The sequence below is a fragment of the Marmota flaviventris genome, chromosome 4 (genome assembly GCF_047511675.1).
Source record: "Marmota flaviventris isolate mMarFla1 chromosome 4, mMarFla1.hap1, whole genome shotgun sequence".
Classification (NCBI taxonomy): Eukaryota; Metazoa; Chordata; class Mammalia; order Rodentia; family Sciuridae; genus Marmota; species Marmota flaviventris.
The window spans coordinates 128,479,741-128,495,630 of record NC_092501.1 but is presented as its reverse complement, the minus strand read 5'-3'; the positions used below and the strand labels follow the sequence as shown (position 1 = coordinate 128,495,630).

Genomic DNA, 15,890 nt, shown 5'->3' with positions numbered 1-15,890 from the left:
CACTAGTGTGAAGCAAAAACATTTCATTATCTTTTCTTTTAAACCAAGGTTGTAGTTATTATAGAAATTTTTACTTTTTTTTTTTTTTAAAGAGAGAGTGAGAGAGGGAGAGAGAGAGAGAATTTTTTTTTTTTTTAATATTTATTTATTTTTTTAGTTCTCGGCGGACACAACATCTTTGTTTGTATGCGGTGCTGAGGATCGAACCCGGGCCGCATGCATGCCAGGCGAGCGCACTACCGCTTGAGCCACATCCCCAGCCCGAAATTTTTACTTTTTAAAAAACTTTTGCACAATTTTATTATACTTGCTTTAAAAATAGATGTATGGATAAATAGATTAGTTGGCACTTATATGCAGTTCTCTTATATTTTTCTGTTGAAATACTTAACAAAAGTGACCAAATAGTGGTTTCTCAACACCTCACTTTTCATTTATGTATGTGAATTCAGTTGCTATTATTTACCCTAAGTTGAATAGGTTTTTAAAAACTGTTTTCACCAAAACTCTTAGAATAAGACCCTTGACCCATTAAAGCAACCCTGGTAGGAGCTGATTATCCCTTGTCATTTGCTTTATTTATCTTGTAAAGGAGCCAGGAAGCTCTGAATAGCCACAAAAATGCCTCAGGACTGCCAGTCCAGTCAATGGGGACATTTAGCATTTAGCCTAAACAACAAAGTGTAGTTTGAAACAAAAACAATGTATTTATATGACTTTTACCACTTCTTCTTTTTTTGGTACTGGGGATTGAACCCAGGGGCACTCTACCATGAGCTACATCCCCACCCCTTTTTAATGATTTTTAAATTTTTTATAAGAGGCTGGCCTCAAGATTATGAGCGTCCCCAGTAGCTGGGATTATAGGCGTGCATGCCTGGCTGGTGCTGTACCACTCTTTATGGTATTTCCACATTTATCAAAAACTTAATCCACCTATCCCTGGGATCTGTTGTCATTGTCTACCAGTGACTTGCTCATGTTATACTGCTTGTGCAGAGTGATGGCCCAGGTCTTCTGACTGGTTCGTGCTGGGACAGATTATTGGGCATCAAGGTGGGAAAAAGAAAAGAAAGCAGAGAAGCAGGGAGCGGAAGTGGTGTGAGGCAGGTTGCTTACCTGGACCTTGAGAGCTATTGTTGCCTTTCTGACGTTTAAAACTGCAATTAATTTTTGAATTGTATTTGTAAAAAAGGTAGAGCTAGATCTGTATTTGTGCATTTGCTGTTGTCTTCATAAACATAATTTTGGCTTGTAAAAGTCAGAGAGATATAAATGAGATATCCTTGTTTGTGAGTTTTCAAGGTTTGAACTTCAGGCAGTGGTTTCTGAGCCTGAACCGAGTCAGTGGGCCTGACTGTGCACATAGCAAGGGAGGAATTTCTAATCCGAGCTGATTTGTTCTCCACCTCTCCACCTTTCCAGTGACTGAACTTCCTGGACAGGTCAAGACTTCTTTCCCAAAAATTCTCTTTCTGACTCTGCTAGGGCTTGTCCCAGGGAAGCTTGACTAATTAAGAATAAGATTGAATTTGGGTGGGGCAGGGTGGGTCTGTGATTTAGGTGCCTATTCACCAAAGTGAAAGAAGAATACATTTTTCCCAGAGAGGTCTATTTTGGAAGAAAAATACTAGTATTTGTCAGGAATTTATGCTTACCTAAAAGTAATTTTAATAATTAAGATGATTATCTGCTCTCTAGCCCAGTCATTCCCAGTCTTTCTCAAGTTTCAATACATTGGTACTTGGTTGACTGGCATCTGTACCTTTGTTCTTAAAATAACATAAAAGCATATTTGTAATTAAATTGATGTAAAACTAGCTTGAAGTTTTCAGAATTCTGCAACACCTTGAGGTAATTGGTAAAACTTTGGGCTCTTAAAAAACTAAGAGTAGGAATCACTGCTCTGGGTCTTTTACAAGAATTATTGTTCTTTATTCTTCCTATTCTTCTCCCTCATAAATTCCCTTTGCTCATCCTTGTTTTCTGTTTTTACATTTTTTTCACTAAATGGTGTTTCATTTCTAGTACTTCACAGCTATTAAGCTATGCAGTTGTTGCAGATTATTCTGTCAAGATGACACAAAACCTGTTTATTAAGAATATGTAGTCTTTTTTTTTTTTGAGCTGGGTGTGGTGGCACGCACCCTGTAATCCCAGCTGCTCAGGAGATTTGAGTCAGGAGGATCATAAATTGGAGGGCACCCTCTGCAACTTCACAAAACTCTGTATTAAAATAAAATAAAAAGGACTGGGGGTGTAGCTCATGGCAGAGCACTTACCTAGCACATGTGAGGTCCTGGGTTCAATCCTCAGGACTAGAAACAAAACAAAACAATAATATGTAGTCATTTCTTTTCCATATTAAGGTTGGCTACAAAATAAAATGTGAAATATGCCGGCTACTCTAAAGGTGAAAGTGAGTTTGTAGTCATTGTTGTTTGTAACTCTGGAAAATCTGAGCTTCAGAATTTGCTTCTGGGCATGAAATCATACTCACAAACCACAACCCAAGGCAAAGGCCAGGTCCCTTGGTGGTTGCTTGGGTCCCAAGCCTCCACCTGAAAACTCCCTCTAAACCTTCTCCACTTTCCTGCTGTCAGCCCAGCCTTACCCCTCCCCCTGCTCCCCCCTGCCCCTCCCCATTGGGACTCCCAGAGGCCAAGCCTAGCACAGCCTAGCACTGTCCTGTGCCCCTCCCCATCCTCTCCATTCTGCCTGTCCCAGCTCCTCCTGGGTCACCAGCTGTTGTGTGATCAAGGCTGCTCTCTTCTGGGGAGGCTCAGAGACACTTCAGAAGGGAATGCAGGGACTAAATTATTTCCATTTTTCTAGTGTTGGGTAATTTTGTACAGAAGCACACTACTTTGTGTCTCTTGGTGACATTTTTCATGAAGCATCATCAGGGAAAAGGGAATCTGTCCTTTTTTTTGTACTGGAGATTGAACCCAGGGGTGCTCTACCACCGAGCTACATCACTGGCCCTGTTTATTTTTATTTTGACACTAAATTACCCAGGTTGGCCTCAAACTTATGATCCTTCTGCCTCAGCCTTCTGAGTTACTAGGATTACAGGCCTGTACCACTGTGCATGGCAGGAATCTTCTGTCATTTTAAGTGGTCTCCCAAAATACACAGAATTTTTTTTTTTTCCCCTGAAGAAAAGTCTTTGCCTAGCAGGTGATTGCGATAGTGCTTGTATAGGGGGACAGCAAGCACACTTCATTAATGTTCCTGGAAAGGCCATTGGGCTGGCCTGAAAGCCTCACCCACCCAGAGACTCCCACAAGGTTTTACTACTGAGGTGGTTAAAATGCCCGAGGCCTTTTTTTTCTCTTTTATTTACTGTTTAGCCATTAATATGTCCAGCCCACCACTGCTTTTGGCCCAGGGCTGCTTCTGCTTCCCTCAGCAGGACCAGGTAGGGGTTTTCTTAGGCTCCCACTCTGGGGCCATCTTGGTCTCCTCTCCTTCCTCTGCCAGGCCACCCTGAATTCTTGGCAGCCTGACTTGGATGTCATAGTGTCCTGCCATGGGCCTCGCCTTCCCAATCAGCCTCATAGGCTGTTCTCTCTTTCCTTTCAGTTTTTCTTGCACTGCTAGTCAGATTAATCCTTCCCAGAACACCATGTTCCTCACCTCATGACCTGGTTCGCAGAGCTGTTTCCCATTTCTCTGTCACATCATATCAAAACTGAACTTTGGCTTTGCTTAGAATTTCCCAGCAAACTCTAGGCCCCTGCCCCCAGTGTCACCCATCTGTCTCTTCAGGGAGCACTTCCCTCCAGTCTTGCTGCCCCACCGTCTGCTTGCATGCAGGCTGCAGCATCTCTGCAGGTGCTCAGTCCTTGTTGACAGGCCGCAGGACCCAGCAGGTGCCTCAGGTTCCTTCCTTGTTCCTGCAGCTCTGGGACACACTCTCCTGTTATTTGCTGGTTGTCTTGGTGCCACAGATCCGTGACTTCTCAGTTCTGTACTAACTGTGAACACACTTTTGTCATGGAAATAAGCCATTTTTCATGCCTAACTCTGCTGGGTACCTTACTTCATTTCCTCCACACCACAGACCTGTGAGGTGGTGGCTACCTTGGATCCTGCTCCTTCTACATCTTGTTTTTTCTTTAAAAAGATGATGAAACTGATAATAAGAACTTGTAATTTGCCCTCTTCAGACCAGCTGCTTCGAAGCTCATTCCCACCACCCCAGAGGACTGGTGTCACTGCGCTCACATTGGGGGAGTGAGGATTGGAGGTGCAGCTGGGTGGAAGAGCTCTTGCCTAATATCCGAGAGTGACACAGAGCCTTGCCTGTAAAATAGATAGGAGCAGTGGACCTACTTTCCTTTGATTAGATTAATTTTTCTACTTCCTTCTCCCATTTTCTTTATTTGTTAAAATGAATGTGCCTATTGGGAAGCCAAGTAATATGTATCATTTTCCCATCAGGCAAAGCTCTTTTGCAGAGCACTGGATTAGAGTTGGAGCCAACTCTAACCATGCAAATGTTAGAGAAGGATTCTTTTTTTCTTTATTTTCTTTTTCTTTCTTTCTTTCTTTTTTCTTTTTTTTTTTTTTTGTGCAGTACTAGGGATTGAACCCAGGGACTCACTTATACTAGGCAAGCGCTCTACCACTGAGCCACATGTGCAAGCATTTTATTTTGTCATAGGGTCTGGCTAAATTGGCCAGGCTGGCCCCAAATTTGCAATCCTCATGTCTCAGATTCTCAAGCAGCTAGGATTACAGGTGTGCACCACTGTTCCAGGCTAAAAGAGGAATATTCTAGGGAGGGTTTACTAATCTTAACTGATCATTTGATATGTATATAGTCTAAGGTGGACACTGTCACTTAAAATGCTGAATAGTAATAGTGTTAAGAAAAAATACAGGCAGCCATTGTTTAGGACTAAGCTCTCACCCAGGACCCCAAGAAAAAATACAGGCAGCCATTGTTTGGGACTAAACTCCTGCCAGGACCCCAGCAGACCAGACTAAAAACCAAAATGGAGACATGCTAACTTTCAAGTCACTAAGTTGAAATTACACTATTTATCTGATTTTTTGAGAAATTAGAATCAGAGAGATAACAGCCAAATTTCCTGAACAGGCCCATTTCCTGGTAATGCTTAGTCCCTACACAAAAAAGGTAAGCTGAAGTAAGCCAACATTAACCATTAATCTTGCTCCTACATCTTTTTTTTCCCCCATTTTTCTGTCTGTGTCCCAACTTTACGAGGATAGTAATTTTGGAACGATCAACCTACTTTCTGCTTTCTACAACCTTCTCTGCCTGTGAAACCAGCCCCCTTTGCTCAGCCCATTGGAACCCTTACTGTATATTGTGAAGTGAAGTATTATCCAATTCTAGAATTGAAAATAAAGCCTATGAATGTTGTTTCAACTAAATTGTTGTAACCCTGTCCTTTGACTGTGTTTCGAGTATTTAAAAACTTTTTAAATTGTGCTCCCGTTTGCATCCTAGACTTCATGCTTGACACTTAGCATCTTATTTATTTATTTATTTGGTTCCTGGGATTGAACTCAGGGCCGCTTGACCAGTGAGCTACCTCCTCAGCCCTATTTTATATTTTATTTAGAGACAGGGTCTCACTGAGTTGCTCAGCACCTCGATGTTGATGAAGCTGGCTTTGAACTCATGATCCTCCTGCCTCAGGCTCCCAAGTCGCTGGGATTATAGGCATGTGCCACTGCGCCAGCTACTTAGCATCTTATTAAGTGATTCTTACAGTCATCCCTGCAGTGTGATGAAACTGAGGCCCCCAGAGGCTAAGTGACATTCTCTGAGCCCCACAGCCTAGCGGGAGAGCTGGGTTCAAACCTTGGTCTATGTGTCTCCAAAGCCCTGGCTCTCCACAGTGGTGCTTCGTAGCTTCTTTTCCTCTAGTATCCACGGGTTCTCAAGAGCTGAGAGCTGCCCTCAGATAAATCTGTGAAATTGCTTGGCTTTATGAGGATAGCAGCCGGATAGCAGCCAGATAGCCTCCAGGATGTAGGATGCACACCTTCCCTCTTGATTGGAAACATCTGTGTCAGGCAGGCACTAGAGGATTTCTCTACTCTTCCATGGCTAGCACTTGGCCAGCGGGGTCTTACTCAACCCTCAGCTGCTGTGTGTGGTTGAGTCGTCCTCAGTTAACCAGTAAAATGACCTATAGATAGTATTTAGTAAGACACTGTGTTGAGAGAGAAATAAGCCAGCGATTTGGCCTGCCAGGAGCATGTAATCCAGGTGGACAGGTGAATCTTACACATCTGGGCCAGGATGTGCTGCAAGAGCTCAGGTGAGAGAGGAGCCTCTCCTGTGGGGCTGTTTGTATTGGACTTTATAAGATGGGCAGTTTTTGTAAGGCAGAGACAAAGGGAGTGTTTTTGAACAAGCACCACAACCAGGACTAAAGAGACTCAAGGGCAGTGAGATATTTGAAACATATGGAGTGGAGACCGAGGTGACTTGGAAGGCTGCAGAGAGTGGAAGCTCCCATATGGAAGCCTTAGGGTCCTGTGTCTGGATTTCATCCAGTGGGAAGCCCCTGCAGGTCCAAAAGTACTAATGAGAACAGTGTCTCAGGAGGATTGTCCCCCTGCCAGCAAGATGGATCTGGGGCTGAGGAGAGACAGAATATGAAGCTGTTTGTGTCCAGATGGGGCTGGGGTGAGACATTACCAAGAAAGAATCTTCATTGTTTGTCAACTGGCTGTTTTGAAGAAAGTGGCAAGTGAGGAGGAAGTCAAAGGTGACTCATGTCCATCTCTGAGGTTACTGGGGGCACGACCTGTAGGGGCAAAATCCAGATGGAGACCTCACTTGAGGCAAAAGTGCTTCCTATCTTCTTTGAGTCTGTCTGGTGGATTACAGAAAAGGAATTGTTTCCAGACTAACAGAGCAATATTTTCCATCAGAAGTGTTCTGAGAACTACCTCCCTGTCAGTCATGAACTTATGCTAGTACTAGGGTCTGTCACAGGTGAGCCCAGGAAACTGCTCTCCAGGTCCAGATGATACAGCCCAGTGAGCAGAACTACTGAATTTGGCCTGGGGGTGTCACTCGGTAGTAGAGCACCTGCTTAGCAGGTACAACGCCCTGGGTTTGATCTCCAGCACCAAAAATCTCCTCACCCCAAAAAACAAAGCTATTGATGTGCCATCAGAGTTGGGAGGATTCTCAGAACGTTCCCTTTAGCCCTAAATAGATGAGTTTTGGTTTTGTTTTTGTCTATGGTGTTGGGATTGAACCCAAACGATCACACGTTAAGCACATACTGCACCACTGAGCTATGCCCACATCCCAAATAGGCGAAGTTTTGATCAAAATACTTACTCATTGACCCTGGCTCAAGATAGTGTACATCTTTATTATCTATTTCAGAGTAATGTTTTAGGAACAAAAAAATATTAAATCTTCTTTTTTTTTCTTTTTGATATCCACTTCACTTGGCTGTACTTGAATAGGGCAGTATGTGTTTTTATGGGCCTACTGGCTAGAAATGGTAACAAACAGATCCTGATAAGTGCCACTGAAATGTGGCTGAATATTTAGGAAGTGAGGTACTTAAGCTTTGTTTTGTTGATTTTTTTCATCCTGAGGCCACACTCTTCTGTCAGTTAGGTTTGTGATGCCCCAAATCAATTAAACCTAGGGAAGAAGAGACCAGCTTGTTTCTTCTCCTGTTTACTGTGTTTCTGTGGTGTTTGCTTGTGAATTTAGGATCATAGAGATTGCAGCCTGTCACTCTGCCCACACGTCTGCTGCCAAGACCCAGGGAGGGCACGTGTACATGTGGGGCCAGTGCCGGGGCCAGTCAGTGATCCTGCCCCACCTCACCCACTTCTCCTGCACCGATGACGTGTTTGCGTGCTTTGCCACTCCTGCTGTCACTTGGCGCCTCCTCTCAGTGGGTGAGCTGGACCCTGTCCATTTGGGACATGGCCTGAAAACGAGGAAGAGAGTGCAGGGCTTTTATTTTGACATAAGGACTCCATTAGGTGCAGGATATTAGTTTATTTCCTTCTACTGGTTTTCTGTGAAAGGGAACTAACTTGAATGATAAGTTTTTCTTAGAAGTATCAGGAACGAATGCCAGTACTAAATTTAAAGTAATTTTATTTGACTGTTTTTTAATTTTGCTGGGAAACTGCATCCTTTATTTTACTCAGACATTCTAAAATTTCATTCAAAATTAGTAAGGTAGTTTAGGACTTTTTTTGTTGTTTGGCCAGCTCTATAAGCAGTTTTGTGTGAGGTTTTTTTTATCTTCATGAATTGCAGAGATGCAAATCTGTATCGAGGTGGGGAAAGCATTGGTTAGTTGGTCAGTTCTTTCGGGGAGCTGATATTTTCATTAGTGTCATAAGCAAGGCCCCATCCTGGCCTGTGTGGTTGTCATGTCTGCAGCTGAGCCTAGAAGCATGTATTATTCTCTTAGAACCTGATGACCACCTCACCGTGGCTGAGTCACTGAAGAGAGAATTTGACAACCCAGATACCGCAGACCTGAAGTTTCTGGTTGATGGAAAATACATTTATGCACATAAAGTCCTTCTCAAAATTAGGTAAGGAATCATTTGTTTTGAGGATTGAGATCAATCCATTTCATTCGACAACTGAGCTAGACACTTAATGAAAAAGTACAAGGTTCTTTTGGCTCTGCGGAGTGTAGATTGGGAAATACGTGATAAGGGAAACAAGAAATAATACAGGTCAGGTGTGACAAGTGCAGGGCATGTGGTTTGGGGAATCAGTCCCTTAGGCATTCCTTAGAACACCTGAGAGAATGTTTTGTCCACCTTCATGTTAGAGAGCAGCCTCTCCTGCTGCTTGGTGAGTGTGTTCTGAGCTTTGCACATGGTAAAGTTCCCTTCTCAAGTGACCTTCCCTGCCTGGGAACTGAGCTCAGCCCGTGGCAATCACCCTCCTCAATTAGCTGAGGGACGCTTAACTTTTAGGTGCTTTAAAAAGAGAAGATCAGGCTTTTCCAGACCAACAAGATCTGGAGTGACACGAACACAATGATTTTTAGAATGAAATTTGTTTAATTTATGAACACTGAATGGCATCCATTTCAAATGTGTTGTTTGATGAGTTTTGTCATACGTACACGCCTGTGAAACCACTGCCCCGCTCAAGATATAGAGCATTTATGTCAGCCCTCAGAGAGGCCCTCAGGCTCCAGCCTGGGCAGCCAGTGATCAATCTGCCACCATAGATGGGTTAGCATTTTCTCGAAGTTCATATTAAATGAAAAGGTACAATATACATTATTTTGTGCCTGACTTTTCCCTCTTACTATACTGCTTTTGAAATTAATCATGCTGTTGAGTAACATAATTTAAATCCTATTTCATTGAATCATAACCCAATGTGGCATTCAGTCTCAAGTTTCCCATTAGTAAGGTCAAGCTGGGCCATGTTGGTTCTTGCCATAGCACATAAATCTTCATTTTTAAGAAGGGGGTGAATTAGTTTGCTGTAACAAAGTACTTACACACAGGTGGCTTTAACAACAGAAATTTATTCTCACAGGCCTGAAGGCTAGAAGTCTAAGATCAAGGTCAAGGCAGAAAGTTTTCTTCTGAAGGCTGTGGGGACAATTTGTTCCAACCTTCTCTCCCAGCTTCTAGTGGTTGGCAACTATCTTTGGCATTTCTTGGCATGTGCCAGCTTAACTCAGATCATCATATGCCATTCTCCCCGTGAGCGTCAGTGTCCAAATTCCCCACTCTTGTACAGACACCAGTTATATTGGATTAGGGCCACACTGATGACCTCATCTTGACTTGATCACCTTTGTAAAGATGCTGTCTCCAAATAAGGTCACATTTTGCTGGTCTGGATGTTGAGATTTCAACATAAGAATTTTAAGGGGACACGTCCAAATTGTAATGGAGTGAAGACACAAAATTACTCAGATTTATAAAAATAAGCCTTACTGATTTCTATAAATGCTGGTTGGTAGGTGTGGTGTGAGAATGATGCCAGGGAGCCCAGCAGCATCTTCACCACTGCAGCCAGAGGCAGCTGCCTGCCGCCATGTCAGTGGGTTTGCATTTGCAGCCTCGTTGTACAAATGATTGTTTGAAAGTGTCAGGCCAGAAAAGAATGCAAGGAACCCAGACAAGGATGTTGGAACTCTAACAAAATACCTAAGGTAGTTAAATTATAAAACAAAGATTTGTTTGGTGCTAGGGATTGAACACAGGGCCTCACACATGCTAAGCATGTGATCTACCAGTAAGCCTACACCTCTAACCAAAAAGGTTTATTTTGACTGGTTTATTTTGGAGGTTCCAGTCCATGATTGCTTTGGGCCTGTGGGTGTGGTAGCATATTCTATCAGGAGTCTATGGGGGAACAAAACGGCTTACACCAGGAGCCAGGAATGAAGGAGAAGGAGAAAGGGGCCTCTGCAAGGCACATACCCACAGTGAATTGAGGCCTCCAATTAGGTCCCACCTGTTAAGGTTTTACCACCTCCCAATAAACGGTGATCTAGTGTCCAAGCCTTTAATAGGGGGCCTTTGGGGGGCATTCACCATCCAAACTATAGCACACGGGAAAGTGTACAGTTAACTTAGCCTAGAAGGTGGGACCTGACCTGCTTCTTTCTTCCTTCAGGTGTGAGCATTTTCGTTCTTCATTGGAAGACAACGAGGATGATATTGTAGAAATGAGTGAATTTTCATATCCTGTGTACCGAGCCTTCCTGGAATACCTCTACACAGACAGCATCAGCCTCTCCCCTGAGGAGGCAGTAGGTAACTGCCAAAGAGTTTACCACAAAGTGGGCCAAATGTCGAGTAACTTCAGGTGGTTTCTGTAGAACCTAAAGAAAAGTCACTGTGAGGATAACCACAGGAGTTCTTTTTGTGTGTTCAACCCAAATTTTTGCTGATGTTGGTAGGTGCTGGGGATAGAAGCCAGGGCCTTGCACATGCCAAGCTCACACTGTACCACTGAGCTGCATCCCTAGTCCCTGAATCCAAACTGTTTTCCCTCATTACTACTTCACATGAAGGTTGACTGGATAGATAAATGAGAGGTTAATGGAGCATCACAGGCAGTAGGATGGAGGGAGGGACAGATTTACAGGGACAAAGGGCAAACCCCAGTGTCTCTAAAGGAGGGTCCACTCACTCAGACCATGGACCAGAGGGGATCAAGGCTGGGAAAGTGGACATTTACAGATGGCCACGGCTCAGCCTAACATTTATGATTTGGGGAGAAAGGAAGAGAGGAGAGAGAGAGAGAGAGAGAGAGAGAGAGAGAGAGAGAGAGAGAGAGAGCTCGCGCGCGCAAGCATGTGTGTGTGTGTGGGGGGGGGTGAAGAGGAAAGACAGGCAGCAACTTCTGTCACAGGGGAGATGTTTTGTTTTTAAGAGGTTGGTAGTTATACTGGTTCAGATGTGAGATGGGGTCTAGCAGTGGAAGTACTAAAAAGAGGTCAGGTTCTTGATTTACTTTGGAGCTGCACCTGGTGGAATTTGTTGATGGATGGGACCTGATGGGCGAGGCAAGGGAGGATGACTGTGCTGAGGCTTTTGGCTTGAGCAGCTGTGTTAAAAGAAGTGGATGAGCTGAGGGAGATGGAGAGCAATAGGTTTTGCTCTTGTCTTTGAGCAGCCAGAGGAATTTCAGCTGCTTCATAAACATCTGAGTGGCAGTTTCTTTCATAGGCCCATCTTTAACATTGGTAGGACCCAAGACAAGAGGCCTGCATGCTCTGTGTCTAAAATTTAAAGTAATATGTCAGGCTAACAAACTTCAGATAAAATATGTTCCCTCCTCTTACCTTGAAACATTCACGTTCATTAAGAACTGAAGGGCTAGGCTTGAGTTTTGGTTCTGGCTAGAACACAGTGGCAGGAAGGATGGATCCCTGGCCTCCAGACTGCATCTATGTCCTGCATTATAAGGGGTATATGGGCACCCCAGCCTGCATGTCCAAACTTCAGCCAGCCCCAACCTGAGCCACCTGTTGGGGCCAGAGATCTGCACATCCACTGGTGTGGCTTGCCAGGGGGAAAAAATCCTCACACATGTGTGGCCTTAGGACCAACAAGGCAGGGAATCCAGGTTCTCAGATGCCCAAAGTGTGATCATGAAGTGGGCTGGGGCTCCTGAGCCACTCCATGATGTGGGTGTGCCTAGAGAAGGTGCAGAGTCCAGGCTCAGGGCAGCAGTTCAGGGCTTGTGTATGTCAGTCTGAAGTTCAAGGAGCATTTGGTATGACTTTGAGAGTTTTAAGAACTGACCCCAAACAATTCAAGCTGTTCACAACTCTCAAAATTTCATTATCTTCCTCTGACTATGGGCCTTTTCTCTTTGCTTTAAGAATATTTGCCATGGGCGGGGTTTTCCAATCAGATTCTACCACATGTATAAAAACATATTAGTGAAGGAAGGTAGACCCAAAAACAATACATTAAAATTGATGAAATCCCAGCTCTCTGTCTTAGGCTTTCTGCTGAGTACCTTTGTATGAAATTTTAGCTTAAGGTGGATATGACAATATTCTGGTAGCAAGAGTCAGCTAACCTTTTGATCAGGTGGCAGCCCAGGACTAACTGAAGACCTGACACGTGTACCGCTACCAAGGGTGTCAGACCATGAGCTCACAATGCTGGAACTGCATCCGTGCAAGGATAGAAGGATTCAGGATATTTTAGCCAAGCCACATATCCTCAACAGCATTCATTCACCAGTGACAAACTAATTCTGCTATTCTTTATGCTATTTAACAAGATTTATAATGCAGATTCAGATAGCAACATATGAAAACAAATAGGATGTTCTAAATGTGAATAGACCATTCCTAATTAGAGGACTTCATATGCCCCTCAGGGTAGATTAAAATTAACTGAGTCTCCACTGGATGATTTGAAAGAAGATGACAGGTAACATAACAGGAACCATCAGATCTATAGAAGTAGATGCTGGAACTCACTTGGGGAAATGAATGAATAAGTGTTTGAGGGTCGAACCCTGGGGCATCCACACATTTGGAAGTCAGGAAAAATGGCCCACCAAGGGAACCCATGAGTGGTTAGGGAGAATAGAAGAACAAACAAGTAACAGAGTGCTCCAAGGAGACCATATCATCAACCACATCAGATGTCATGTGAATGTTGAGTAAGAGGAAACTGGAGACTAGACCTGCGGTTTGGCACTGTAGAAGGCATTAGTGACAATGACTTCAGTGAGGGGTGGCAGTGGGATTCTGCTTGGGATGGCTTGAGGACAGACTGGGAGTAAGAAAAAAGACAGCAAGTACAGAGGACTCTAGGAGTTCTGCTGTAGGGAGGAGTAGAGAGACATGCCCATGAAAGGTGTTTCTTTTAACTACTCATCCCGGGGATTGAACCCAGAACCTTGTGCACGCCAAGCACACATCTACCACTGAGTTACCCCCACACCTCTCTTTTATCTTTAAAATGTGTGCAGATGAGCATGACCTGCAGAGAAAGTTATAGCTAATGCAAGGAAGGGGCACATTCCTTTTCTTTGTTTTTCTAGGAAAATTATTAAAGCCATTTTCACTTTGCTCCATTTGGATACTGTAAACACAGTTCAGTTCAGCTGCCTTCCTAGGGAGCGCCACACCCTCCAGCTCAAAATCATGTCAAGATCATCTGTGAACGGCTGAGTGAATTTGAATCAGGATGCTTGCGATATGTTCCCTAATAAGCATGTCTTTCCACCAGGATTGCTAGATTTGGCTACATTTTATAGAGAAAATCGTTTGAAAAAACTCTGCCAACAAACCATCAAGCAAGGGATCTGTGAGGAGAACGCCATCGCTCTCCTCTCGGCTGCTGTGAAATACGACGCTCAGGTGAGAAGAGCCCCTAAACTCAACTCCAGGTGGACTAAAGACTTAATGTAAAAAAAAATAAACTAACAAAGGTACTCGAAAAAAGGTAAGTGGCTGTACGATGTCAGGGAGAACGTCAAAGGAAAAGGTTGATATGACCTGATTTCAAAAGATAAAAATCTTTTTACACCAAAATACTGCAGAGAAAATCTGAAAGTAAATGATACACTGGGGAAAATATTTGCAACATAAAATGTAACAAGTTTAAAGAAAAAGAAAATATGAGCAGCCTGACTGAAAAAAAAAATGGACCAAAGAACAAATGGAAATATGAAAAATATAAATAAAAATATAAATGAAAACTAGGTATCATTTTTCACCCATCAAAGTATAGCCATATATATATATATATATATATATATATATATATATTTTTTTTTTTTTTTTTTTTTTTTGTATAAATAATAAGGGCTTAGAATAATGGGCATTCTCCTAAAATGATGACAGTATGAATTGGTACAGTCATTCTGGGGCCAGTTAGATATAATATGTGTTAAAAGCCTCATAGATGTAATTCTCATACTAAGGAATTCACTTATAGGGATTTATCTTAAGGAAGCAATTATAAATTTGAACAAATAATTAACTTCAAAGATGGTCACTGCAGCAGTTTATTATTTTGGAAAATTAGAAAAAGTCAATGTGGATATTAGAGGATTATTTATAAAATGTTAATAGTATGCAATTATGCAACTATTCAAGATCTAACATTAAATGAAAAGCTGTGATCCTATCATTATTATTTTTTTAAGAAGTTTAAACAGCTGAATAGAAAAAAGACTGAAATTCATCATCTATGTAGGAAAAAAATTAAAGACTATAGGCTGTGGTTATCATTGGGTGGTAGGGTTGTGGTTTTTATCTTCTTTCTTTGTTTTTGTGAAGTTTCTATAGTGACCGTGTATTGTTATGATAATAAAGAAAGGAAAGAAAACCAATTTTAAACTAAATCTTTAGGAAACAGGCCATAACTTCTTGGAGTCAGTTTCCTTTTGGTATAAGGATATCCTCTCCTTTGGTCAAAAAACAGGGACATTTAGTGGAAAAAAGGTTATAACTTATTTTTTTCTGCTTATGTAAACAATAATATACTTATTAAAGAAAATGTAAAAAATACAAAAATTATGAGGAAGGAAATGACTCATTAGCCAGAAAGCATTACAGTTTTCATTGCAACTTTCAAATCAGGAACTTCTGATTTTTTTTCTAGGTCACATTATATATGTATATATATTTCTAAATATTCAAAGTTGAGATGTTTTTTCCACCCAGCATTAAAAAAAAAAAATCTGACCCACCTTGCATAATGTATGGGGGCCAGGAGGGTGGTCAATTAGAAGGCCATATGCTCTAGGAAGTGAGCAGGGTGGTTGGTCTGGGTCACTCACTGTGGAGATGATGGAAAGTGGTTGAATTGTGAATATAGAAGATAGAGGCAATAAAATTTGTTGATGGATTGGTAAGGAAAAAAAAAAAAAGAAAATTTACGAATAACTTCCAGGGATTTTTGCCTAAGCAACTAAAAGGATAAAATTGTCATTTTGAGATAGGGAAGATGAGGAGGAGCAGCATTTCGGGGGAAGTAACAGGAGTTTGGTTTGGAGTATGTTAAGGATGTGATGCCTTAAACCTCCAGATGAACATGGGTAATAGGCAAGTTGTATAACCTCTCGAGTTCAGAGAGAAATGTATTGCAGCTGTGAGGATATCATGAGACAGGCATGTTTGAGGATAATGTTGCAGGCACTCAGTATAGAGTCAAAGAAGATGTGGGGTCACCAGCCACGGGGACAAAAAGGACAAAGCAGCCTGGTAGGAGACAAACTAGGAGAGGTGTCCTAGACCTCAACCGTGTCTGATGCTGACAGTAGTCATGGTGAGCCCTGGAAGCTGACTAGTGGTTTGGGCAGTGAGATTGCCACAGGCAATCTGGTCACCTTGCTTCAATTCATGAGGGGGGTAAAGCCTGAGTGGAGAATGGAAGCAGAGGAATTGGAGATG

The 15,890-nt window shown here is 42.5% G+C and overlaps 1 protein-coding gene across 12 annotated transcripts in view; it reads left to right on the top strand.

The window, feature by feature from the left end:
- Rcbtb2 (RCC1 and BTB domain containing protein 2) overlaps window positions 1-15,890 on the top strand; it is a 40,512-nt gene that overhangs the window by 20,746 nt on the left and 3,876 nt on the right. For all 12 annotated transcript variants that reach the window (XM_027928822.2, XM_027928827.2, XM_027928826.3 and 9 more), the window contains 4 exons: window positions 7,727-7,917; window positions 8,445-8,571; window positions 10,634-10,773; window positions 13,720-13,850. In XM_027928822.2, the coding sequence (XP_027784623.1) occupies window positions 7,727-7,917; window positions 8,445-8,571; window positions 10,634-10,773; window positions 13,720-13,850 (589 nt within the window). The remainder of the gene's footprint in view (window positions 1-7,726; window positions 7,918-8,444; window positions 8,572-10,633; window positions 10,774-13,719; window positions 13,851-15,890) is intronic.